This window comes from Sitophilus oryzae, unplaced genomic scaffold (assembly GCF_002938485.1).
Source record: "Sitophilus oryzae breed Bouriz unplaced genomic scaffold, Soryzae_2.0 scaffold_2015_pilon_pilon, whole genome shotgun sequence".
NCBI lineage: Eukaryota > Metazoa > Arthropoda > Insecta > Coleoptera > Curculionidae > Sitophilus > Sitophilus oryzae.
This window is the reverse complement of record NW_022146742.1, coordinates 77,437-104,810: the sequence shown is the minus strand read 5'-3', so window position 1 is coordinate 104,810 and position 27,374 is coordinate 77,437. Positions and strand designations below refer to the sequence as shown.

The 27,374-nt window shown below is 33.8% G+C and overlaps 1 protein-coding gene across 1 annotated transcript in view; it reads left to right on the top strand.

The window, feature by feature from the left end:
• Positions 1-26,638, top strand: part of LOC115884119 (nitric oxide synthase, salivary gland) — a gene marked incomplete at its 5' end in the record, with an annotated part of 75,435 nt that extends 48,797 nt beyond the window's left edge. The window contains 10 exons of the mRNA XM_030902612.1: positions 52-226; positions 2,697-2,852; positions 2,914-3,148; positions 10,758-10,927; positions 14,985-15,195; positions 21,350-21,437; positions 21,491-21,589; positions 21,648-21,813; positions 24,479-24,670; positions 24,721-26,638. Of these exons, the coding sequence (XP_030758472.1) occupies positions 52-226; positions 2,697-2,852; positions 2,914-3,148; positions 10,758-10,927; positions 14,985-15,195; positions 21,350-21,437; positions 21,491-21,589; positions 21,648-21,813; positions 24,479-24,670; positions 24,721-24,828 (1,600 nt within the window). The remainder of the gene's footprint in view (positions 1-51; positions 227-2,696; positions 2,853-2,913; positions 3,149-10,757; positions 10,928-14,984; positions 15,196-21,349; positions 21,438-21,490; positions 21,590-21,647; positions 21,814-24,478; positions 24,671-24,720) is intronic.
• Positions 26,639-27,374: the final 736 nt, after the last annotated feature.

The following is a 27,374-nucleotide window of genomic DNA, read 5'->3' as shown; positions in this document are numbered from 1 at the left end:
AAAGTTATAGGGCTATATCTTTGTAATAATACCGCCTTCATTCCTCGACAGGTTTGCCGTTTTTGCTTTGGGATCCAGCGCCTACCCTAATTTTAGCGCCTTCGGCAAATACGTCGACAATCTGTTGGGGGAGCTGGGAGGTGAGAGGCTGTTGAAATTAGCTACCGGAGATGAAATGTGCGGACAGGAACAGGCCTTTATGAAGTGGGCACCGCATATTTTTAAGGTAATATGTTAATAAGATCTGTCTTATTGAATCTACGCGCTAATAAATAATTTTAGAAAGATAAATGCACCGATAGAAATATGTTCTTGCACCTATCAAGAAGTATACTCTTGTCTAGGGTATCCATAGAATTTTTTTGAAATTCCGCACCAGTGAGCTTCGGACGAAATCCAGACTTATATACAAAAATGAATTATGAATTTATTTATATACAGTATGTCTAACGAAGAGAATACCTGACAGTCGGAGTTGTTGACTTTACTTTAAGGGAAAAATTAAAGGCGTTTGAAAATATGTTAATTATAATCATTTGCCTTTGTGCAGAATCTCAGAATCGGCTTATCATTTTTCAATAGAAGCTAAAACTTTGAGCCTTTCATTAGTTAATGGACACTTTAGTGTAAAATCGCTTATATCTGGGGCTTACTCAACCGGGTCTCACAATGCAAATTCACCTCAAATATCCATTTAGTTGGTCATTGGCAAGCACTCTCTCATTGTACATGAAAATAACAAAACAAACATTTACTGATCTGCATAAAATTGATTGTTAAATAGTAAGACTCACCCGGGGGTACTCCGCCCCCTAGCCACTGATATATTCTATTCAATATATCCCATTCCATATTTTCCATCTAATCCAAATATCATTCGGTTATATATTGGTTAATCATCTTCAACAACTAGCTAGTGTCACCTGAAATAGTATAGGGGCTTCCCCCGGACGCAAATCTGCCGCTAAACAGATTCGCATCCCAATCCAACGCCGCAGCGTGTCAATCGAGAAGACAAGGGAGACCTCAAACTCTCAAGACCAACCTCGAAGGCAAGACGTCACAAGAGGTTTTCTTCTCATGGTCAAACGACCCGTTGCCTTACAGTACATGCAACGTTTATAGTCACAAGACTCGAAACCCCCAAATGTCAGCTCTATGACAAAACACAACAGCCGGCCGGTCCGTCTGCTACTGACCTGCCGCCGCAAGCTAAGCCTCCTCTTACATCACAATTTTACCTGATCACAAATATTTACATCGCTTGCCAATGAACTATTTTATCTAATCGACTTTCAAATAGAGTGTTTTAGCATTACTAGATAAGTAAATAGAGAGTTTCCGAAGGAATGCATATTCTTTATTAGAATAGTGAATAAATAAAAGCATTATTATAACGAACTAATTTTCCAAGTTTTACATTAGTTTTGGCATTATAACTTGTGGGGGTGCACTAAAAGCGGAAAAATTGTTTTTTAACTTCTTTAGGATGGCTCAAAGAATTGTGCGTGCATCGGGATGATTTTTTTAATGGGACACCCTGTATATTATTGCATGCTTCCTTTCAGATCACTTTACATAATTCTAAGATATGAATAAATATACAGGGTGTTTCAAAAAACATGTGCCGCCATCTCTCGTGGGGAGATTCTTCACGTAAAAATATGATTTATTTTTCATATCAACATAGGTCCGATTCTGCTTTGTTTCGTAGCTACAGGGTGTTAAAATCTTAATATTTTTTCGATTTATTATAATTTCCTTCCAAGTACTTTTAGTGTTTCGAATAAAATTATGAGGGTTAAAGTTACTATAAATGCGATATATTTTAAAGCTAATAAAGTGTCGACATATTCACCAGGGACGTGCGTATGGGTTATCACTGGAATATTCTTCTAAAAAAGCAAGTACGCCACTGACTTTTTTCTCTTGTTAGCGAAGTAGTGTAAGCAGTTTAATAAAGACTAAAAGTTCTCTCTTGGTATTTTGTCGATTTCGGCCTCCCTGATGAGATAAATGCAATTTTATAAATTTGCCTTGATCCAAGTCTAAAGCGGCCCATACATTATCAAACAAATTGCGCAACACAGACTGTTACGCATCGAGTTGCCAATGTATGGTAACGTTTGATGCGTTGCGCAATTGTTTGATAAATTTCAAGGATGTTTGAATTCTTTTGTGCAACAGGCTTGTGCGTAGCGCGTTGTGTAGTGTATGTGTGTGTGTTGCGCTTCGTTGTGCAATATTTTAGTTCTTTCATTCAAATTCGTTGTTTTCTTTTTCGTTCTTTGGTATCATTGACATCATCTAGGGTATATACGATAATAATTGACGCAATTGCAATTGAGGACATAATTGTTTCTCAAACAATGCACAACTTTTAATAACAAGTTTGATGAAAATTTTACTAAGTGCATGGGTGATGCAGTTGTGCAACGGAACGTTGCGCATCGCTTTGTTGCGCAACTTGTTTGATAATGTATGGGCCGCTGAATCAGTTGTGCAACGCAACGTTTCGCATCGCTTTGTTGCGTTAACCTAAAAAAAATAAATTGCTTATACCCTATAACTTTTGTATTTAAGTTTTTGCGGTACCTCGTATATTCTACCCAATAACCTACCGTTTCCATACATATCATCGACCCTGTATAATCATTATCATTAATATGTGCTATAAATATTTAATTTTATTGTAGCTTTCTTGCGAGGCATTCTGTTTAGACGAAGACGAAAGTTTTTTGGAAGCAACAATCACATTGCAAAGCGAGTCGTTAACACAACAAAATGTCAGGTTTGTTGAATCAAAACAAGACGAAACAGCAAGTGCCTTAGCCAAATGTCACAATAAAAAGGTAATTTGTGAAATGACACATTCATTTATGTCCTATTTCTAAAAAATGTATATTTTTAAAGGTTATTTCGACGACACTGGTCAAACAACAGAATCTTCTCAACGAAAAATCATCAAAGGCGACTTTGCTGTTGGAGTTTAGCACCAATGTAGTTTATAAGCCAGGTGATCATATCGGAGTATTTCCAATGAACCGTAAAGCGTTGGTAGATATTATTCTGAATAGAGTAAAATGCAATACTGATCCAGATTCACCGGTAGAGTTGCAGATACTAAAAGAAACACACACTTCCAACGGTAAATATTGGTATATTATTATACTATTATTACTTATTATTACCTAGCAATTATATGTCCAAGTGGAGAATATATTGTTTTTTGTCAATTTATATATTTTATAGAGTTTAAGGACCACCCTTTTGCAAGGGAAATAAACTGCTGAGGCAACACTACTTTAATTTAATTAATTACAATTAAATCAAGGAAGAAATAAAAAAGATGCGCAACTTTATTGGCCATTTGGTGATACAAAACCTGTCCGAGATGTAGCTGGCGTTACCGTCAGCCTGTCCGAGAATTCTAAATTTTAGTTTAGCTGTGCGCTGCTACGCGCTGATAGTCGTTTACAGCGCAGCGGATAAAGAATACTGTACCGTAGCAGACCGTAATTTTGCTTTCAGTCGACAGAGTGACTGGTTGCCGGAGACAGCGTTGCCAGAACTACTGATTAATCAGTAGATTTACGGATTTTGACGTACATTAATAATACGTTAATATTATAGATTTTCTAGCATTAAACAATTTAATATAATATTATATGATTAAACAAAGAACGACGTAAGAGTTGGCTTGGAAATAAAGATCGCTGTTATTTCATATATAAAATATTATAGTAAATGTCCATAATTATAATTTCCAAGACAACTAAACGACTTTTTTCGATTATACGACATACTCAGTAGGTACCTATAAAAGAATTTTTATTTTTGTTGTTTATTCTAGATTTAACACGAATAAATTTTCAATACAAAAACGCGGATTTTTCATCTAAAGATATTTTCGTCAAACGTATTACAGATATTACACCTTTTAATATGGCAACGCTGTCGCTTTCAGTTCCACACCGTCTTCGATATGCCTTCGCGGGCTGAATTAATGAAAATAAGTGTTTTATGCATTGACCGCGGAACGATTGGTGTCTCCACCGTACAGCACTTCAGACGTAATGGGAAATCAAACCAGCTTTGTCACGAATTCGCCCGTTAGGTTGCGTATCTTCCCAATTCTTTCAATGAACGATTAAATTACAGTTGAGGGTGATCACAACCTTTGGTGTTACACAGCAAAATAAAAACACTAAATCACCAAAATCCACCAAAACACTTACTTTTACACTGGACGCGCGTTTCGCTAACCATGTTAGCATTATCAGCAGATGATTAAAAACTAGAGTTTTACTCTCGTATTGGTGTATTGTGGCGATTTAGTGTTTTTATTTAGCGATTAAATGATGAAAAATTGAGTCCGTGTGACTTTGTAGTTGTCTCTGATGCTTCTAGCGTCTTTATGCAATTGCAAAACAACTGCCTGTAAAATCGCAAACTTTTCACTGCGCTGTCGCTTGGAGATTGCATGATAGTTAGGTTGGTGCGGAAGTGCTGAACTGCTCACACTTACATCAACAGCAATTGACAAAAATCAACTTTAAATCAATAAGAAGTGGAGTGAAGGCGGATTTTCATGTGTCCGATGTCCGATCGATGTCGATATCAGACGATACGATAATATATATCTTAATTTTATACAGGATGAGTCTTAAATAAGTGCAAATATTTCCAGGGCTCAAGGGCTGGTAGCCCGATAAAAGAAACATATTTTCTCTTTACCGTTTTTTAAATAAGTACAAAGTAACCGAGTTATTTTACTTTGAATATAAAATAAAATTGCTTAAATTTTGGGAGCCACTGAATCTTTTCTGGGTTTCCTTTGTTGTAAATTTAATCTACTACCTATGTTGCTACATATGAATCAGGGACGTGCATATAGGTTACCACTGGAATATTTTTCTAAAAAAGCGTGTACGGCACTGACTTTTTTTCTCTTGTTAGCAAAATAGTGTAAAGCAGTTTAATGCCGATTAAAAGTTGTCTCTTGATATTTTGTCGATTTCGGCCTCCTTGATGAGATAAACGCAACTGTATTAATTTGCCTTGATCCAAGTCTAATATAGCAAGCTTTTAAACATTTTAATAGCATTAACTTGCGGAAGTTTTAAATAAGTACCCATTGATTTCTCGTCAAAAAATATGAAAAAAAGGTGTAAGTAGTTTTAGAGTTACAGTATGTTAAAACTTTTTAAAATTAGATTTTTTTAATTATTTTAAATACCTTTATTTTTTTATTTGAAATTGCTGTAGGTTGGACTAATAGTAAACTCTGACTAAAGACCAAGGGCGTAGATAAGGGGGGGATACTGGGGGACAGTACCCCCCCCTGACGCTTGACGAGATACGAGAATTGAAATAGTCATTGACTATGAAAGGATTTTTTAAAATTAATATCCGACATATAAGAACACTTTGTATGCTTTTAATTATGTTGATTTATCGTTTATAATATGTTCGACCTAATTAAAAGCACACAAAGTGTTCTTATTGGCCAGAGACAGATTAGTGGGGTTAACTCTAATCAATATCCATAAAGATATTGAAAAAATGTTGATGCTGTTATTGATAGGTTTTCCAAACAGCGTACTAGAAAACTTGATTTTTGTTTTGTAATTTTATTTATAGTTTATAGTTTTATAGTTTTTTTGATAGTTTAGAGTTTTTATTTATAGTTTATAGAAAATTAACTAATAAACGTCGTTGTTTCATTTTTGTTTATGTTATTTACAAATCTATATTTTAATTTTTGTGTTATGTTTTTATATCTTTGTGAAGACAAAAAAATCGCCGTCGTTTTAATTCGACAAAAAAATTCCGACGGTGATTATTTTTGCGACTTAATCATAGTACCACCCCCATAGCATACACCTATCTACGCCCCTGCTAAAGACTCAATAATCTGAAATAGACTCCGCTTGGGCCACTGCAATTTTTCTCATTCGCTCACCCTTTTCATAGGATCCTATCCCTCAATGTCCTTACTGTGCAGAAGTGACCTCAGAAAAACATATTTTAGTAGATTGCAGAACTCTAAAGATTCTTAAAAGAAACTTAAATCTTCCAAACTCTTTAAAACATCTGTTAGCATTCAGCAATACACCTGCTCTATTCCAGTTTATAAAAGAAATAAACATTTACGGAAAGATATAATTGAGCAATGAACTGGTAAATAATGCAAAGTAACGTTATCGGCGTGTATGCAGTGTTATACTGATCAACGAATCAGTTCAAACGAATCAAGGCAATTTAAAGGCATTTCTGGTGTGGAAAGGACAAAACGGTGAAACACGTCAACTTTATTTTCGAAGGGGAAATAAGATGCGAATATTTTTGAAGCCCCTAATTCAAACCCCACGCGGGGGTGACATCCACCCTTAAAATCTTAAATGTAATGCGGGGCGAGCAGTACATCATTTGAAAGGTTATTAAAGCCTCTTTTCAGCGCCGTCTCATTTTTGGAGTTCTTGTCACATTTGGTGGAATCGGGCTGAAAAATAAACTTTTCATAAATTGATGATGCTTTGATATTTGATTAATTGAACAGGAATGGGGTCTAAAATAAGAAATTTAGATTAATGGACAATTGACAACAGCCACAGGAATAAGTAAGAGTAGTGTTCACAGGATACTAAAGTTCCACAAATTCCATCCTTACAAACTTCATCTGGTCCAAGAATTGAACGAAGATGATTACGACAGACGATTACAATTCTGTGAAGAACTAAGTGAAATGCTCATTGCTACTTCACGTCTTCTTTTCAACATATGCTTTTTGGATGAATGTACATTTTTCCTCAATGGAACAGTAAATCGCTACAATTGTCGCTACTGGTCTGATACCAATCCTAGAGAATTCCGTGAGGTTCATACTCAGTACCCTGAAAAATTAATGTGTGGGATGGAATCTTTGGCGACTGTCTAGTTGGCCCGTTCTTTCTGGATGGAAATCTAAATAGAAATATGTATCTGGATCTTTAGGAAAATGCCCTAAATCCCAGCATTACACAAATAATTGAAAATGAACATCACTAAAATCAACTTGTGTTTCAACAAGATGGAGCTTCTCCACACTATGCTGTACGTGTGCGGCAGTATCTCGATGAAACATTTCCCGGTCGGTGGATTGGAAGAAGGAGACCCTTTCTTGAATAGCCAGCTATGTCACCGGATTTGTCTCCGCTATTTTTTTTTTATGGGCACATCTCAAAACTAAAGTATCCGCCACGCAACCGGAGACAGTAGAAGTATTACGTCAAAGAATTGTACAGGGTGGTCGAAATTGTCGAAATTGGTGGTCGAGTTTTAACAGAGAAAGCCTATTTCCTGACTAGATAGAGCAAAACCGACATAGATGTCATGGGCTCGATTTCTGAGAAACGTTTAATGGCGTAAACCACCTGTTGATATTTTCACTGCCAACTGAGATATGTGGTCTTTTTGAATTTTTTACCATTTGGAAAATTGCCCAAAACTTTTGTATTTCGCGGAATAATAAAATTCTGTAAACACGTTCTTAAGGCACTTTTTTAACCACAATCCAGTGGCGTAGTCAGTTTTTTTCTATGCTTGCTCTTTTTATCAGAAATAATGAAAAATATAATTTTTTAAATAGAAATCATGGTTGGCTATGAACTTAAAAAAATGCTGGCGTTTAACACTTTCCAACGATATAAAGGTAAGAGTATCTATTTCTAAGAATGGGAGAAATATTAGGTTTTTTATCTTTATATCGAAGCGGGCCTTGATTTTGTGTAGACCTATTTGCCTAATTATTTTTTATCACAATTTAATATTCTATATAATTATTTATTTGCATAATTAAATATTTTTGAAAAGGTAAATTAACATTCTATATTAGTATTAATAATTACAATTGAACTCGATACAATAAACAAAGAACAAAACTAACAAAACGTATTTTTTGAGTGACGAATATAGTTTTCTAAAAAAGATCATGAAATATGTTCAAATCTGAGCACCTCCTTGTTGAATACATGTGCGCAAAAGATGTTTATTGCATCTTTTGCGCACAGGGTTACAACAATTTATTAGGCAAACTGGTGTAATAACACCAAAAGCTTGCCTAGTAGCCTTCTGGAATTCTTCTCTCATCCCAATGATTCTTCCCATTTATATAAGGCCTTTTAATTTCCTCCATAAAAAAAGTCGAAAGGAGTTACATTACAGGGCCTAGGAGGCCAAGATATGGGATCCCTTGTTCCATTCCAATTCTCTCTAAATTCTCCATTTAATAGTACAGTTGTAACCCGGGCTTTTTAATTGAAAATTGTAATACTAATATATAATGTTGATTTACCTTTTCAAAAGTATTTAATTATGCAGATAAATAATGATATAGAATATTAAATTGTCATAAAAAAATAATTAGGCAACAACAAAATCAAGGCCCGCTTCGATACAAAGATAAAAAACCTAATATTTCTCTCATTCTTAGAAATAAATACACATAACTTTATATCGTTGGAAAGAGTTAAACGTCAACATCTTTTAAGTTCACAGCCAACTATGATTTCCATTTAAAAAATTATATTTTTTATTATTTCTGACAAAAAGAGCAAGCATAGAAAAAAACTGACTACACCACTGGATTGTGCTTAAAAAAGTGCCTTAAGAACGTTTTTACAGAATTTTATTATTCCGTGGAATAAAAATGTTATGGGCAATTTTCAAAATGGCAAAAAAATTTAAAAAGACCCCGTATCTCTGTTGGCAGTGAAAATATCAACAGGCGGTTTACGCCACGAAACATGTCTCAGAAATCGAGCCCATGACATCTATATTGTTTTTGCTCTATCTAGTCAGGAAATAGGTTTTCTCTGTTAAAACAGACCAATTTCGACCACCCTGTACACGAGTGCGCGGTTATAACACCCGAAATATTACAACACGTCCGAGAATGCTTTGAACAGAACCTGTATTCGTGCATGGGAGAAGGAGGTGCTCAATTCGAATATTTAAACAAGTAATTGTTTCAAAGCAGGGTAATAGTTTTTGTGTATTATTCATTAAGCAAAATCTTGTTGATTTTGTAAAATCGCTATTTTTGGGGCTTACTCAACCGGGTCTCATAATGCAAATTCACCTCAAATATCCATTTAGTTGGTCATTGGCAAGCACTCTCTCATTGTACATGAAAATAACAAAACACACATTTACTGATTTCGATAAAATTGATAGTTAAATAGTAAGACTCACCCGGGAGTACTCCGCCCCTAGCCACTGACATCACTGACATTCTATTCAATATATCACATTCCATATCTTCCATCTAACTCAAATATTATTCGGATCTATTGGTTAATAATCTTCAACAACTAGCTAGTGTCACCTGAAATAGTAAAGGGGCTTCCCCCGGACGCAACTCTGCCGCTAAACAGATTCGCATCCCAATCGAATAGGCTAATTGGGGTACCTCACTACCCCAACGCCGCATCGTGTCAATGGAGAAGACAAGGGAGACCTCAAACTCTCAAGACCAACCTCGAAGGCAAGACGTCACAAGAGGTTTTCTTCTGGTCAAACGACCCGTTGCCTTACAGTACATGCAACGTTTATAGTCAAAAGACTTTCAACCCCCAAATGTCAGCTCTATAACAAAACACAACACAACAGCCGGCCGATCCGTCTACTACTGACCTGCCGCCGACAAGCTAAGCTTGTCCTCTTATATCACAATTTTACCTGATCGTAAATATTTATATCGCTTGCCAATAAATCATACTATTTTCTCTAATCGACCTTCAAATAGAGTGTTTTAGAATTACTAGATAAATAAATAGAGAGTTTCCGAAGGAATGCATATTGTTTATTAGAATAGTGAATAACTAAAAGCATTATTATGACGAACTTATTTTCTAAGTTTTACATTTTAATCTAAATTTCTTATTTTAGACCCCATTCCTGTACAATTAATCAAATATCAAAGCATTGTTGCGGACCCGTGTGGACTCGACCTAACCTAACTATATGTCCCGCCCTCAGATGACCTTAACATCGCATTAAAGAATAGACACCGTAATGATTCATTCGTTCGAGAAGAATCGAGTCCCACTGGAATGGACTAGTACATACGAGAACATTCGAAAACCTTCTCTACGCACCTAACGAAAAGCCGGCGGCTGTGGCCTACAGGGGGCAGTTATAAATATACCAGTGCAGTTATTTCGCGCTAAAATTCAAAATAAATTCTTAGTTATAAATCGTTTGTAAATAGTTCTATAAGTCTTTTATCGTTATTGTTTTTGTTAATTAGTGTTAAATAAATAGTGTTTAAATAAATTGTGACTTTCTATCCACACGGAACCGACGAAAAACGTAACAGCATCATCAATTTATGAAAAGTTTATTTTTCAGCCCGATTCCACCAAATGTAACAAAAACTTCAAAAATGAGAAGGCGCTGAAAAGAGGCTTTAATAACCTTTCAAATGATGTGCTACTCGACCCCGTATTACATTTAGGATTTTAAGGGTGGATGTAACCCCCGCGTGGGGTTTGAATTAAGGACTTCAAAAATAATCGCATCTTATTTTCCCTTCGAAAATAAAGTTGACATGTTTCACCGTTTTGTCCTTTTCACACCAGAAATGCTTTTTTAAATTGCCTTGTTTCGTTTGAACTGGGTCACCCTGTATAATATATAATTGTATTGGTTGCTTAATGGTCCTAGATGCTGACGTGACCTTAATAAAATTCTCTCTCTCTCTCTCTCTCTCTTAGGCGTAATAAAGAACTGGGAAGCCCACGACAGAATCCCACCTCGTTCTTTACGAGACTTATTCACTCGGTTTGTGGACATAACGACTCCTCCTTCTCCCAATTTGCTGCAGCATTTTGCCAGCATTGCCAGTGACAAAGAAGACCAGAAAAAGTTGTATCTATTGGCTTCGGTAAGTTACCGTTTTTATTAAAAATGTTTTGTTTTTAATTGGTGGTTGTTCAGCAATTTGTTAAATATATATTTTCTTTTTTGAATCTATTGCGAGTGTAAAATTACTTATGTAGAGCGCTAATAATAAAATCAAAGATCTCGCGTTAAGTGGAAAATAACTCAAGAACCTGGTAGACTCCATCCGTAACCTGGAATGGGAATCCTCCAACGGACTAAGACACTCGAACAAATTTCTCAGAACTTATGACCGAGAAAAATCAAATATTTTCTTTGATTTAAGTGAGAACAATGTTCGGATTGTCACGAGTTTTTTTAACAGGGCATTATCTCATTAATGAACACTTCAGCAGATTGAAGCTAAGAAATAACGACGAATGCAAAAATGGGGCATCAGCAGAACACTTCATCACGAGTGCGCTGAGACGACAAACATTTATGCCTTAAACTTTGGTATGGCTAATATCGGAGATATGGAGACCGTCTCTGTAGAACCGTCCCAAAAGCTGTAGGTAACACGTGCATTAAGAACAGCGAGCGTCAGACATTCTATTATTTCAATAGATGCAAAAAATGTATAAATGCTAACCTACTATACAGGGTGTTTCAAAAAACATGTGCCATCTCTGGTGGAGAGAACCCTCACGTAAAAATAAAATTTATGTTTCATATCAACATAGGTTCGATTCTGTTTTGTTTCGTAGCTACAGGATGTTAAAGTCTTAATATTTTTTCGATTTATTATAATGTTCTTCCAAGTGCTTTTAGCGGTAAAAGTTACTATAACGACATATTTTAAAGCTAAAAAGTGTCCACATATGAATCAGGGACGTGCATATAGGTTACCACTGGAATATTTTTCTAAAAAATGCCTGTACGCCACTGACTTTTTTTCTCTTGTTAGCAAAATAGTGTAAAGCAGTTTAATGCCGATTAAAAGTTGTCTCTTGATATTTTGTCGATTTCGGCCTCCTTGATGAGATAAACGCAATTGTATTAATTTGCCTTGATCCAAGTCTAATATAGCAAGCTTTTAAACATTTTAATAGCATTAACTTGCGGAAGTTTTAAATAAGTACCCATTGATTTCTCGTCAAAAAATATGAAAAAAGTTGAAAGGAAATGCATAGTTTTAGAGTTACAGTATGTTAAAACTTTTTAAAATTAGATTTTTTTGATTATTTTAAATACTACCTTTATTTTTTTATTTGAAATTGCTGTAGGTTGGACTAATAGTAATAATAACTACTAACTAAAGGTAAAATATATAAATCTATTAATTTTATTTTTATTAATTGTGATTAACAAAATTGCGTTTATCTCATCAAGGGGGGCGAATTCGACAAAATATCAAAAGATAACTTTTAATTGACATTAAACGGCCTACACAATTTTGGGCGCACATGTTTCTTTTTCAATATTCCAGTGATAACCCATATGCTCCCTGATGAATTTATCGACACTTTTTTAGCATAAAAATATGTAGCACTTATAGTAACTTTTAACCTCAAAATTTCATTCCAATCACTAAAAGTACTTGAAAGAAAATTACAATAAATCGAAAGATTATTAAGATTTTAACACACTGTTGCTACGAAGCAAAGCAGAATCGGACCTATGTTGATATGAAAAATAAATCTTATTTTTACGTTAGCAATCTTTCCACGAGAGATGGCACATGTTTTTTGAAACACCCTGTATAGTGGTGTAGAATTTCTCATAAACAAGAAATAAGAAAACACTATCGTTTCTTTGGCAAGTATCTTAGATCGAGTTGCTGCTTTAGTTAAAACGAAGGTCATCAATAATAAACTTATGAATATTTAGGGCATTGCAACCAATGATGCTACATTGGAAAAAGTACATGAGTTTATATTCCTCTGTTAATTTCCCAAAGGTGCCCGAACCAAAGTTTTGAATCAATTAATCCAAGTAAATTCGTGGCCACAAGTAAAAACAAGGATGGACCACATAAGGATAGAGTAGGGAAGACAGAAGATCCAGGGAGCAAAGAGCAAAAATAATCTTCAGAGCACTTAGCAGTGGCGGCTCGTTGTTATTATTGTAGGGAGGTCAATATCTAAAAATATTGCGTCGATTTTTTTAAGACGCGACCAAATTAATTGGTTTCTTACAAGGTACTTGTACGTTTAGTTAAAGGAAAATAAATCTTAAAATAAATACAAATTATGTTAAAATGGTGCCCGGTGGCGTAGAGGTACAGGCTCTCGTCTACCAATCTCAAGGTTGTGGGTTCGAATCCCACACAGCATCAGCCGACTATTTTTATTAAAATAAAAATAGTTTGGGTACCTAGGTCGACTCAGCCTTAAATGAGTACTTGGGATTCACAATCCTGAGGTAATAATAGGCGGTTGAAGCGTAGAGTGCTAGCCACATTACCTTCCTTGTATACCGAACGGCTCTAGTCTGGCAAGCTGTACCTTGCTACTCCCAAGGCGTTAAACGCTATATACGGGAGCTATTATTATATTATTATGTTAAAATGAAACCTACCCTAACATTTTTAAACAGGTGTCTAGTGCCATTTCACAAAAAATTCAGTCAATGTTCTTTACATAAATTTTCCACAGTAAGATTTAAAAGACACTTAAACAATAATGTCACAAAAATATAAATACATATATACCTACACATACACATTTCTAAAAGTTCTGTTTCACATTTTTTTATATTTTTAGTCAGTTCTTTCTCTAAACGTTTTTCGAAATTTAAGCAATTGTTTTCTTTTAACCGCACGATTTTACAAACTAAACACCATATGTTGTCTATTTGAAAATATATATTCCAGAATCAGCCAACAAGAGTTCAATCATTTATCCAGATAACCAGAAAATTATGAATTATTACCTACACAAATTTCGTGCTGCATCTCAAACCCTCGGCTTTATATTGACTAAACCGAGGACTAAACCAAACATTATAACGCGATAAACGATACAAAACCGTATGTTGTTTTATAATTTGAGTTTTTATAAACACCCAAACTGCCCAAACGGCGAAATTTTTCTAGCAATATGACTGAAATCCTGTAATATATTTATATAGAAATAATCGAGGAAATAATGGCACTCGATATTTCTTAATAAAATATATTGCTTCTCAACTAATAAACAATATTACAAATTATAATAATAACTCGCTGGGGGGGGGGGTTCTAGACAAAGACAAAAACCGCCACTTTTTATATCGTCTGTCAGTAAACTACCAATAACAAGTGAATATAAAGTGTTGCCTACCTTACAAATCATTTTATGAATGACGCGGTCAATGGCCAATATAAACTATATTTATCGCATCTCAACCCATTATATTTTCTATACGCAGTATACCTTACCTTGTTGGCGTCACGAGCCGCGGCACTTGGAGTTTAAAGCTGTACGCACACTGGCGCGATCACGGCCGCGATCACGATCACGATCAGGGCAGCAATAATATGAGCGATCATTCTAGCACACACCAACGCATTCACGTTCACCGCCGCACCTATATGTAGTCAGCTATCCTGTAGGAATGATCGCTCATGTTATCGTTGCCCTGATCGCGATCGTGATCGCGACCGTGATAGCTCCAGTGTGCGTGTAGCTTTATACGTGTAAAACATAGCGGGAATGAAGGACAAAATGAAATTTTGACCGGCAGTAGAGAAAATGGGTAAAATAAAATGTTTTCAAGCGAAAATTGGGTAAATTGGGAATAGTTTTGAATATTTTAGGATGAAAAAAAGTGATTTACAAAAAGTATAATTTAAATAAGTTTTTCTAATTTTTTCCTGATTTTTTTGGAGGGCATTGACCATTTGACCTCATGATTAAGCCGCCACTGGTACTTAGGTGCCTGAAATTGCAACATTTTCAAAATCAGCCAGGATCATAGAAACTTAGTAGGCCAGTATTCTTTGGGACATCTTTCATTTCAAATAAAATAGCTACGTTTCCTGAAAAAACAAATCGAAAGTTTCATTGTATATTTTAAGAATATTCCATTAGTCATTAATAAAGCATTGTTAATATTACATATTATTATAATTTAAATAGGACTCATCTGCTTATGAAGACTGGAGACACTGGAGATTTCCCAATTTAGCTGAGGTTTTAGAAGAATTTCCTTCCGTTCGACCCTTTGCACCTTTATTAGTGGCCCAATTAAGTATATTGCAACCAAGATTTTATTCTATTTCATCGTCTCCCTTACTTCATCCAAACCAGATTCATTTGACTGTAGCCGTGGTGGTTTATCAAACACAAGGTTAGTTGGATTTTTAGATTGTCCTTCCTTAAGTATACAGACTAAACATACTTTTCATTAACACAACGTTTCGGTCGGATATATAGTGGATATCGAATTTCTTTGTCTAAGATGCGTTATTTTGTTAAAGTTAACTTTACTTTAACTAAAACCATTTTTCGTCATTGGAAAAAGTGGTTGTGGACATCCTGCCTCAGTGATATTGGCCCAACCCCTCAAAACATGATATATGTGAATTTATCAATAAATTAAACACATGCGTTTAAATAATATCGAATATCGAATGCATCTTCCAACAAGATGGTGTTGCTTGTCATACGGCTAAAAAGGTATAAGATTGGATGTTAAAAAACAATATTTTACTCTTCAAGTGGACGTGCAGTAGCCCAGATCTGTCGCTGAAATGTGGCATCATGAAGAAACGTTCCAGAATTGAGAACGCGTCTACAAGAAATTTAGAATAGTTGACTATTCAAACATGACACAGACACATGACACATATTTAGTTGACTGCAAAACATGACACTATGTCAAGACGTATCGAAGCAGTAATCACTGGAAAAGACAATTGTAACGCAGTAATAATTTAGTGTTATTTGGTTTCGTTTGATTTGTTTTAATTGACACTCTTTTTAATTTGTGACACATTTTTTTCTTTGTTACAAAAAAATAGTATATTAGGTTACAAATGAATAAAAATATCGTATGTTATGAGAAATACCGGGTCCGTCTCAAAAGTGGCTCACCCCTATAACTTTTTTTATTTTTTCAGATAAAAAAAAACGAGATTTGGTATGTCAATATATGACATAAATTAGGATTGATTGACGTATTCAATTGTTTTTGGTCACGTCCTGTTTCACCGGAAATGGCAACAACTTTTGATTTTTAAATGGCACCCTCGGTACATTTTTACTTTATTCGATAGAAAATGACACTCCCAACAAGCATCTAATTGCTGGAACATTGCCAAAACTTCGCAAAGCAAGGTGTAACATTGCTTTTTTCATTGTAGGGAGGTTTATGCAAGGTGGTAGGGTAGCTTAAACTTCCGCCAAATTTACATTGCAGTGCAAGGTTGAAAAACACGATATTATTGAAACGTTGCTAATGTAACGTTCAGGAAAGTACTGCTTTAAGATAATATAATAGTAATATTGTTAATTTTACGTCAATGCAATATTGGTAAAATTATATTGTACCTATGTTTCAAAACTTTTATTATCCATTAAACTTTCTAATTTGTTATAACTTATTAACTGACTTATTGCTAAAATAATATAGCTAAAAATAGATAATTTTTGCAATAAAAAACCATTTCATTAGCAACATTAGCAATTTTATGTTAACAATAATACATCAGTAATGGGTTATAATCAACAGAAACATTAAGGGGTATTAATTGTAGACTTTCAGATAGGTATAATATACCGACTTTTACTAATATTGTATTGACGAAAAACATAAACAATATTGATAAAAATATGCATATCTCTATATCCATTGACTTATTAAAAATGCTCGGTAAATATATCCCTACCAAGAAAGTCGAATTTGTCAAACAATTCGAAAAAAAACAAATAAAAACTAGAAATTTATCACTTACTTGTTTCAAAAATATCAAAAATACCGTTATGTACTGAGTACTGAGAACTTACTGATCTTTTCGGCTGCTCATTAAATAAGGAATTATTCAACTCTGACCTCTTGAATCGAATTTCAAAAAAAAATCTTAAAGTTGAAGGTCTGTAATAATACAAAATATATATAGGTACAGTATAAACATTATTATATATTTCTTATTCAAAAATACAAAAGGAAAGTATAACATTAAATGTATGTAGAAGGAAAAGCAAACTTATATTTTAATTGATATTTTGGATCTTTCATATTTTATCTTCCCATGTTGAATTGTCTTATTCATGGTTTCAAATTCCTCTTCGGTAAAGTTTTGAAATCTATATCCAATCATTTCTAAAGTAGTAAAAATAAAAACAATCACTTGTAATAAATAAAAAAAACCATGACAGTAATCTTTGAGGTAACTCTTATGACAATAATCTCTGAGGCCCCTTTATGTCCTTATTTTAAACATTTCAAATGATTATAGCATTAAAAAAATATTATTGAGAATATATAATACTGAATATTATTTGTGATTGATTTTATCATTAGATTGATATACTCGTATCCTGGTTTTATCCATGTTTTATCTATTTCAATTTTTAGTGGGCTCAAAGCTAACCTAAAACATAAAATTTAACTTAAAAACAAACTAAACAAAATTTGTTATACTTATTCATGGCTACAAACATTATTAAATCACACATAATAATAAAATTATACTTACATTTACATTCATTAAAATCTCATTCGAAAAGCATAAATAGTGATACCAAAAACGTAAAAAAACAAGTGCGTTAACCTAACCTAACTTATACGATACGTATGATCGAAGCGTCAGCGATGGCTATGAAAAGAAAATCTCTGTCATTTTATATGTAAAATTATATGGAGAATATAATCGATACTCATTTCCAAGCCAACTAGACGCCGTTTTATTCGATCTTATGGTATATTTGTTATATTATTAATTATTATTAACTTCGCGGATCTTTCATTTGAATCTTTGTTGCAATGTTGCAGAAAAAACGTTTTAATCACCATTCAAAAACAATGTTTCTGTAGCAAAGTTTCATCAATCACGACACAACGTCTACAAATCAACATTACAAAGCAAACTGTTTGGGGATTGACTGCAATGTTGCAAATGTAATGTGAGGTTTTTTGCTTGGTGGGATGATATATCATATGTCAACTTTTGACATTTTCGCTTAAAAACAAATCTTATTTTAAATATCAATCTAGAGTGTCATGACTGTGTTAAAAATACTAATTTTTAGTCAAGGGGCCTTAGAAAAATAGATTTGATCGTCTGATGTTTTTCGTGTCTTGTCCTGGCCGGTTAAAAGATACCCGAATCGTATTTTTAATGATATCTCAAATTTTTCAAATGGAACAAGGGTGGCTCATTACTATATTTGGAAAAAATATTTTTTTACGAATAATTTGATACCACACACTTGGTATGTGGAACCGCATGTTACAATTTAAAATAAACCATATTCAAAAATGTCAAAAATTGACATGCGATATGTCATTCTGTTCAGATTATCATTTTCTATCGAATAAAGTAAAAATATACCGAGGGTGCCATTTGAAAATCAAAAGTTGTAATCATTTCCGGTGAAATAGGAAGTGACCGAAAACAATTGAATTCGTCAGTCAATCTTAATCTACGTCATGTACTAACATACCAAATCTCGTTTTATTATCTGAAAAAATAAAAAAGTTACAGGGGTGAGCCACTTTTGAGACGCACCCGGTATATTATAGTTATTGATATTTTTCATTAATTTGGCAAATCTCTCTAAAAACATAGTTTTGGTAGTTGGGCCAACTTCACTGAGACAGAACAAAAACAACTTATTCGATGTCTAAAATAGATTTTTATTTGATAAAATTTTTCCTCGACAGTCAACATTTTCAGTATATTTTCGGATTTCCTTATTTTATAAAACCTTAAAACTAACTAAATTACAGTTCTAAAAAAAGAGTCTCTCTAATTCACCAGCTTTTATTGTGTATATGATATTATAATACAGGGTGGGCCACTGAAAACTTACAATGGCTATAATTTTTAAACCAAAAAAGATATCAAAAAAATAAAAAATACCGTTTCTATAATATCGAGGGGGAATACATATGACGTATTTTTTGAACCACCCCGACCTACCCCTTAGGCGGCACCCCTACTCACTTGAAAATCTTAAATGGCAACACCCCACTTGTGGCGTCTTTTTGGAAAGCTCATGAAAAATGCTAAATGATGATCATAAAGTTTTTAAGGTGAAATTGAAAAACTACCCTTACACGAACAATTAGGTGGACATTAATGAAAAAGGTGATTTTTCCAGCATAAATTACAAATTGGGACCCAGCTAAATGATGCAAATGAAGTATTTTTCAAACCACCCCAACCCACCCCTAGGTGGCACCCCTCACTTCTAATCTCAAGATAGCGATACCCCACTTGTGACACTTCAACTTAATTACTGATTTGTGACAAGAAATGTAGGTGTGACAATTTGAAAGATATTTAAAATGATAATTTATTTCAATAATTGCTCAAAATGACAGCCGTCTTGTTCCATACAAAAATACAAACGATTTTCAAATTCTTCTCTCACATTTTGGAAAGTCTCTCTCGGAATATTTCGACATGCTTTAGTTCTCCTCTGCCGCAATTCTTGTAACGAACCTGGTTTTGTCTTGTAGACTATGGATTTAGTGTAACCCCACAAGGAAAAGTCTAAAGGAGTGAGATCAGGTGACCTTGACGGCCACTCAATTAGACCCCTTCTGCCAATCCATTGCGTTGGATAATATTTATCCAACCACCGCCTTGTGACAATAGAATAATGCGAAGGGGCTCCATCTTGCTGAAAGTGTATGAGGTCTTCATTAAGAGTTATAATAAATTTCTTTGTACCAGTTTTTTTTTCTCGCAATGGTTCATGGATACAAAAATAATTCATTCTATTGATTTTGACACGTTTTGACATTTTTGTTTTATTTTTAGGCTCTATTTTTTTCGTTCTTTTTTATGACAGTCGTTCAGCATTTTTTATACGCTTTCCAAAGAAGTGTCACAAGTGGGGTATCGCTATCTTGTGGTTAGAAGTAAGGGGGTGGCACCTAGGGGTGGGTCGGGGTAGTTTGAAAAAAACCTCATTTAGCTGGGTCCCAATTTATAACTTATGCTGAAAAAATCACTTTTCTCATTAATGTCCACCTAATTTTTCGTGTAAGGGGTAGGTTTTCAAATTCACCCTAAAAACTTTATGATCATCGTTTAGCATTTTTCATGGGCTTTCCAAAAAGGCGCCACAAGTGGGGTGTTGCCATTTAAGATTTTCAACTGAGTTGTGTTGCCGCCTTAGGGGTAGGTCGGGGTGGTTCAAAAAATACGTCATATGTATTCTCCCTCGATATTATAGAAACGGTATTTTTTATTTTTTTGATATCTTTTTTGGTTTAAAAATTATAGCCATTGTAAGTTTTCAGTGGCCCACCCTGTATAACAAAAGCTGGTGAGTTTTAAAAATACTCTGCTAAAAAATTTTGAAAAATGGAGATAGAATAATAACCTGGATGGCGATGAATTTTGTCAGATTGTCATGAGCTTGGTTGGCGCTCATCAGATTTATATGATAGGTATGTTTGGGTCATAAGTCATGTAGCTTGTAGCTTGTGTCAGTAAGTGAGAGTGCCCACCAAAATGACGTAGCATCTGACGTGGCACGTGATCTGGCAAGTAACATGCATCTAGCAAGTTACGTCGAATTGAACAAACGACAATAAGTGTGTCAGCGAACACTGAAGTAGCACTGTCAGAAACGCGTCATTTGTCGTTGTAGCATGCCATGCCACTGCTTCAAAACTAGAACTGGTTCTACTTTTCGCCACATGCTATTAACACGTTACTCGAATTAGGCAAAAATGAAGGACGATCCGGACTTCAATATACGTTTTGTATCACTGATTGAGACTAAACCATGCATTTATGACCACACTCGTCGATTATTCCAACTGAAATAAACAAGACTTGGCATGGGAATAACTTTTCTAACTAGCATGTCAAAGATTTCTTTTTTCATTCTATAAAATGCTTGAAATCTTTCAGGATAGATAGATTAATTTCCTTAAAAACACTATTCCTAAACTAAACACTATCCACTGTTCCTTTATCTCTTTGTGCAAAAGGGGAGTATCCAATAGCGACGCTTTGGATAATTTTGGTTCATATTAATTAGGTTTATAACTGCTAACAAATATTCATCCTCTCTCTGAGGACAACATGTTTACGCCACTGCCACATCACTTATATGTGCGCTTCATGAAAAAGCATGCTACGCTATTGCCATATCATTGCCATGTATGTGCAACGTTATATGCTACGTGACTTTGGTGGGCGCTCTCCCTAATGTGGCATATTATGGCTGCACGCCATATTCCAAACTACTTTAATGGTATTCTGGCAAAGCATGTTAGTTCTTTCATATTTTTTCCCTAATTATTCACAAAATTTTAGGTGGAGATGGACCAAATCACTATGGAGTATGTTCCAATTATCTACAGGATCTTCAAAATGGCGAAGAAGTTTCCATATTTATCCGAAGGTTGTAAAAAAGCTAATCTTCATAAAATATAATAATATTGATATTATTTGTAGTGCCCCAAATTTCTATTTGCCAACTGATGTGTCAAAGCCAATAATTCTGGTTGGACCTGGTACCGGAATTGCGCCATTCAGAGGATTTTGGCAACATAGGTAACTAAAAAAATAAAAATAATAAAAATAAAGTGTTTATAATAATACTATGTTTTAGATGGGTTCAGTTAAAATCGAATCAAAACATTGGTAAAATATGGTTATTTTTTGGTTGTAGAACCAAAGAGATGGACCTGTATAAAAAAGAAAAGGAGAAAATGCTAAAAGATAATGTCTTAAGCAAGGTCTTCTTAGCACTGTCACGAGAACCTGACATCAAAAAGGTATTGAATAAACGTAATTGTTTTTGTCTATACAAAGGCAATTGCTAGGCTATATAACTATTAAAATTTAATGGTAACTAATACATTTGCATCTTGGCTATGAACTTAATAAAAACAGAATTTTTCTTTAAAAAAATATAATATTGATACACTAGAACAATAAGGTGACAGACTATGGCTCAGCGGCACCACCAACCCATTAGTAATAAAAAAATGAAATAAAAAAAATCTGATAAAGAAAAAACTATTTAAAATATTTCAATGCAACTATTCGAGAACACTTTAGCATAGAACTTCGTCTGTCATGTTAAGAAATGAAAGTAAATAATAAAGCGCCTCTCGTGTTTGTTCGCACTCAAAAAATTTCAATTAATGCCTGTATATATTTTTAATATATTTTTTAAATTTACATTTTTTTAATTGAAAGTAATATATTACATTTAAATGGAATATCCAAACGCAATATTTCTATTTCACAAATAAAAATTTCCGACAACACTAAAATCACTGAAACTTCCGCGACTGACAATGAAAACTGAAAAATATAACGGCACTTTTTTTTGGACCAGCATATCAACATTACGCTGTACTATTATGTGTTTGTTGTTGAAATAATATAAAATATCTAATTATAACTTGTAAATTTTAATATTTTAACATGATTTTAACTACTTTTGACAGCAACTAACTTTTTGTTATCAAGATGACATTTTAGACGGCAACTGACATATATGTCATAATATTTGAATCTTAAATATGTATGTAATAATTTAAATTAGTACCATAATGCAACTTTATACTAAGAAAACATTTATACATTCACAAAATACAATAAAGTCTAATAATATAGTTTGAAAACAATGAATATTGAATTAAAATTGAAAAAATTAAGCGCGACCCCTTGTGTCAAAATTAGATGATTAAAGTTTCGCAATTTTTACACCATTTGATGACCGGTAGCGCCTCTAGTGTTTGTTCGGGCGGTTGGTCTTTTACTCCCGCTTATGGCTATTAAAGAAAAAATTCTAAAGGGGGATGTTTTGTGCACTTTATTTTTTTTTAAACAGATACGGTTTTTATAGAAACCGTTGACGTTCTGTTAAAATGACACTATATCAAATTAAACTTCAAAACTAACAATTACTACCTGATAACAATTACTTAATAAGGTAAAACCAAAAAGCTTCAAAATGTCTATGATTATTTTTTTTTTAATTTTCAGGTATGTTATGTTTATTTATGTTATGTTCTTTAAAGAAGCGATTGCCCTACATTAATAACATCTACAGATGCATGAGCAATATATTTACTTTTATTAGATTATATTAAAAGAGCCTCTTATTTTTCTAAATATTCCGTATACAGGGTGGTCCGAACTGTATTCCGGAAACTTCGGCAGTATATTCTGCAGATAAAAATACGTAAAAAAGTTCGTATAAATATATGTGCTAAAATGCTTAGTTTCGGAGATACAGGGTGTAGAACTTTCATTTTTATCTCTATTTTTTTCAAATAATTTCTGAAGTAATGTCAATATTTGGATGAAAATTGGTGTATGGGAGTTTTTTCATATGAGAAATTTGATTTTGATGTCAATACGACTTCTATTTGTAGGGGCGACACCTACCTGTGTTTTAACTGTTTTAAAGAGTAATAACTTTTCGTCCGTACCTGTATATAACTACTGAGTGAAAAAATATAAATTTACATGATTTTCTACGTAAAAAATGCCTCTTGGTAAAAATCGCTACGAGCAACCGTTCTCAAGATATTTAGAACAGAAATAGTCAATACATATCATTATTGACAAAAAATAAACATATGTTGAGTAGATAGTTATTTGACTGAAATTATAAACTTGGGAACTTTTTTTTTAAATTAATCATAATTTTTTTTTCGAAAAGATGATGCTAAAACAGTTTCTGTTGAACTTTTGGCACAGAGATATTTCAAATTTATGATTTCAGTCTAATAACTATTTAGTCAATATGTTTAATTTATAGCAATGATGTCAAATATCTCGAGAACTATTACTTCTAGCGATTTTTACAAAGACACCTTTTTTACGTAAAAAGCGTCGTAAATGTATATTTACGACGTAGTAGTTTTATACAGGTAGTTTTATACAGGTACGGTCAAAAAATTATTAGTCTTCAAACCAGTTAAAAAATATGTAGGTGGCGCGGCGCCCTTTACAGGTAGGCGTCATATTAACATCAAAATCAAATTTCTCATGTCAAAAAACTCCGAGATAATACTTTTCATCCAAATATTGACGTTTCTCTATAAATTATTTGCAAAAAAATTGAAATAAAAATGAAATTTCTACACCCTGTATCTCCGAAACTAAACATTTTAGGACACACATTTATACGACCTTTTTCACTTATTTTTATCTGCAGAATATGTTGCCGAAGTTTCCGGAATACAGTTCGGACCACCCTGTATCAATAGACTATTATTATACCGTATGATCGAATAAAAGCGGCGTCACCGATGGCTATGAAATGAAGATCGCTGTCAATTTATATGGGAAATGTCATCGATCGTCATTTCCCAGCCAACTGGACGCCTTTTTTTTCGATCATACGGTATATGGAATACATGATGTAATTCAACCAAATTGAATTTTATTAATTAATTTCTTAAAAAAAATATTTTCTAGACCTATGTCCAGGATCTGGCTTTGGAAGAAGCGGCTGAAATTTATAAATTGTTGGTTATTCAAGAGGGACACTTTTACGTGTGCGGCGACTGTACTATGGCCGAACATGTATATCAAACGTTAAAAAAGATAATCAAGAAGTATGGTGGCATGTCTGAAAACGATGTAGAATCGTTTCTCTTATCATTAAGGGTATGGCTCCTTTAATCAATTTTAATAATAAGTAATATATTTATTTTTAGGATCAAAATAGGTATCATGAAGATATATTCGGAATTACACTAAGAACGGCCGAAATTCATAACAAGTCTAGGGAATCCGCTAGAATAAGGATGGCATCTGAACCTTAACAATAACAGCACCTTGCTATATCTAAAATATCTTTTCAATATTTAAAATAAGCCTTTATATAAGCTTTTCTTCCTTTCAACGTAATTCAATTTAAAAATACAGTTGAGGTTGCAACCTTAGGAATTACACAACACCAAAATAAAACACTAGTATATTATAGTGTTTTATTTTTCTAGTGTATTTTGCTGTTAAATGAATTTATTAAAATTTATAGCAACTAGAATGATGCTTTCACATAGTAAACACACGTGCAAAAATTACAAAAAACAAATAAAAAAAATGTGTGTGCACTATGCGCCCATATTTGAAGTGAAACTTCTTACTTCCATTTGTCTGTCTGTCCGTCTATCTGTCTGAGGACTCCATTCGTCTACCCCTATCCACGTGCCTAGTTTGGTTCTAATCGACTCATAATTAAGAAAAATCCTGATGATTTCATCCATTTAGAGGGATCGGTTCGAAACGTCGATGGCGTCATCCTGTAGCCCGTCCCCAATTATGCCGAAATCGACCCACATTCTTTTTCCACATTCTTCAATATCAATTCGGTAGTCCCATCCTGATGAAGATGTGAACGAATCGTTGTATCCAACTTTGCAGGGTGGGACCTGTGACCTGTGCACCGTCGCTCACATACCAAATTAATTTGGTCGCGATCGGACGACATCAACTTTTGATGTTTCTTAAGTCAGGTTTCCAGTGGTGGAACACTGAGGAACTTTTGTGTTGCTGTTGCTTGTTCCTAAAAAGGTTCCATAAAGTTCCTTTATATTTCTTCTTGTTTTGGTAACAAATTTCAAATGTTCCTCTTTCTTGCCGGTTTCCATTCTGAGCGGTAAACTTCAAAAGAAATTCGGCAACAGTGAGTAACATGCAGCAACAAATGCGTATTGTTGCCGCAGTGGAAACAATTATATAATAATTATTCCAGTAAACAGTGAAGGGTAAACTAGTATTTCAATATGCCGTTTAACTGGACGAATTAATTAATTGTTCAACTTATTGAAGATTATAGACGATATGAGAAAGCACATAAAGTATAAATAATATAGAAATGCAAAACATGATGCTGGTCAAAACTGGTAGAAAAAACCGGAGAAGGTACTTGGCAATAGATTTTATATAGCATAGTAATAGTAATAGCAATAGTAACTAAAATTGCATACATACCTTTACTGTATCTTCAAGAACATCTGCAATAGCTTTACAAACTTCAGGTATTATTCTACTAATTGACGGTACCGAAATTCGGAACAAAAACATCAATGAATGGTATGAGTCGCCTGTGGCAAGGAATCTTAACGTAACAAGCAATCGCTCTAGTGGAGAAATGGCTTCTCTAAAATGTGTGTCTTTTTTCTGAATGCGGGGAGTAATTTGACACAATAACCAATTCATGGTCGGTTATGGACATTCCTAAAAAAATTTTTACACTACCATTAGTTATTCTTCTCTCAAAAAAGTCGTCTTTTTTAAGAACATTGAAGAGCTGCTGGCCACCGTATTGCTTTCTTTCTTGAAAACTTGGCTTAACCCAACACGTATGCTTTCTTTTTCGTTTTCTTGTGGTCAATACTATATACTAATGTTATTTCTTCGTCTGCATCCATATTTCTACACTATGTTGCAATCAGGTGGAAACATTAGATTGCACTGCACAAATTACCAGAAACAACGTAAATGGTTTAGTCGACTAAGTGGAAACAAAAAGTTTACATGTGTTGCTTATAAGTTTAATAGAAACATGGGGCAACAGAAATGTTTCTCAATGTTCCCTCAGTGGAAACCTACCTACCTTTACGTCAAAACTAACTGTCACAGTGACACGTGTCATACACGGTCAAGTTGGCCTTGGTCCAATCTATGGACATACCAAATTTTACTTAAATCGGACAATTTTTTGATTTGATTCATGATGATCGGTTTTCGTAGTGCACGAAACGTCATCAAAATGTTATGAAAAGATGGGACTCTTTGAGTACCATCTACATTCCGAGTGTCAGCCCCCTAGCTCACATAGGGTTAGCTCCGTCGTAATCTCCGATCGTTACCACTTCTTCTGACGCTATCACGTGTGTCACGGCCTTGAATGTTTACTCCCAACGCGCGTAAAGAAGTTTCACTTCCAAAAATTGTTACTAAAAAAGTATACCTAATGGACGAATAATAAGATATATTTTAGAAAATTCGCTCTTTTTAATTTGTTCATATTATGTGCTTATACATGTATTATAACTCGCAAGTATACAGCGTGAGTCTTAAATAAGTGCAAACATTTTTTTGATGTGGTATATTTTCGATCACACATATAGGTACTAAAAAATCACACTATACTTAAGGATTTTTTCTGAAGAAAAAATTGGATATTTAATTAATTCTCTATTTTGTAATATTGTCAAAATTTAAGCAAAAAATATATATTTTTTCTAATTTTCAAAGTAAAATAACTCAAGCTATGTTGGATTTATTTAAAAAACGGTAAAGAGAAAATATGTTTCTTTTATCGTAATCTACCAGCCCTGAAAATATTTGAGCTTATTTAACT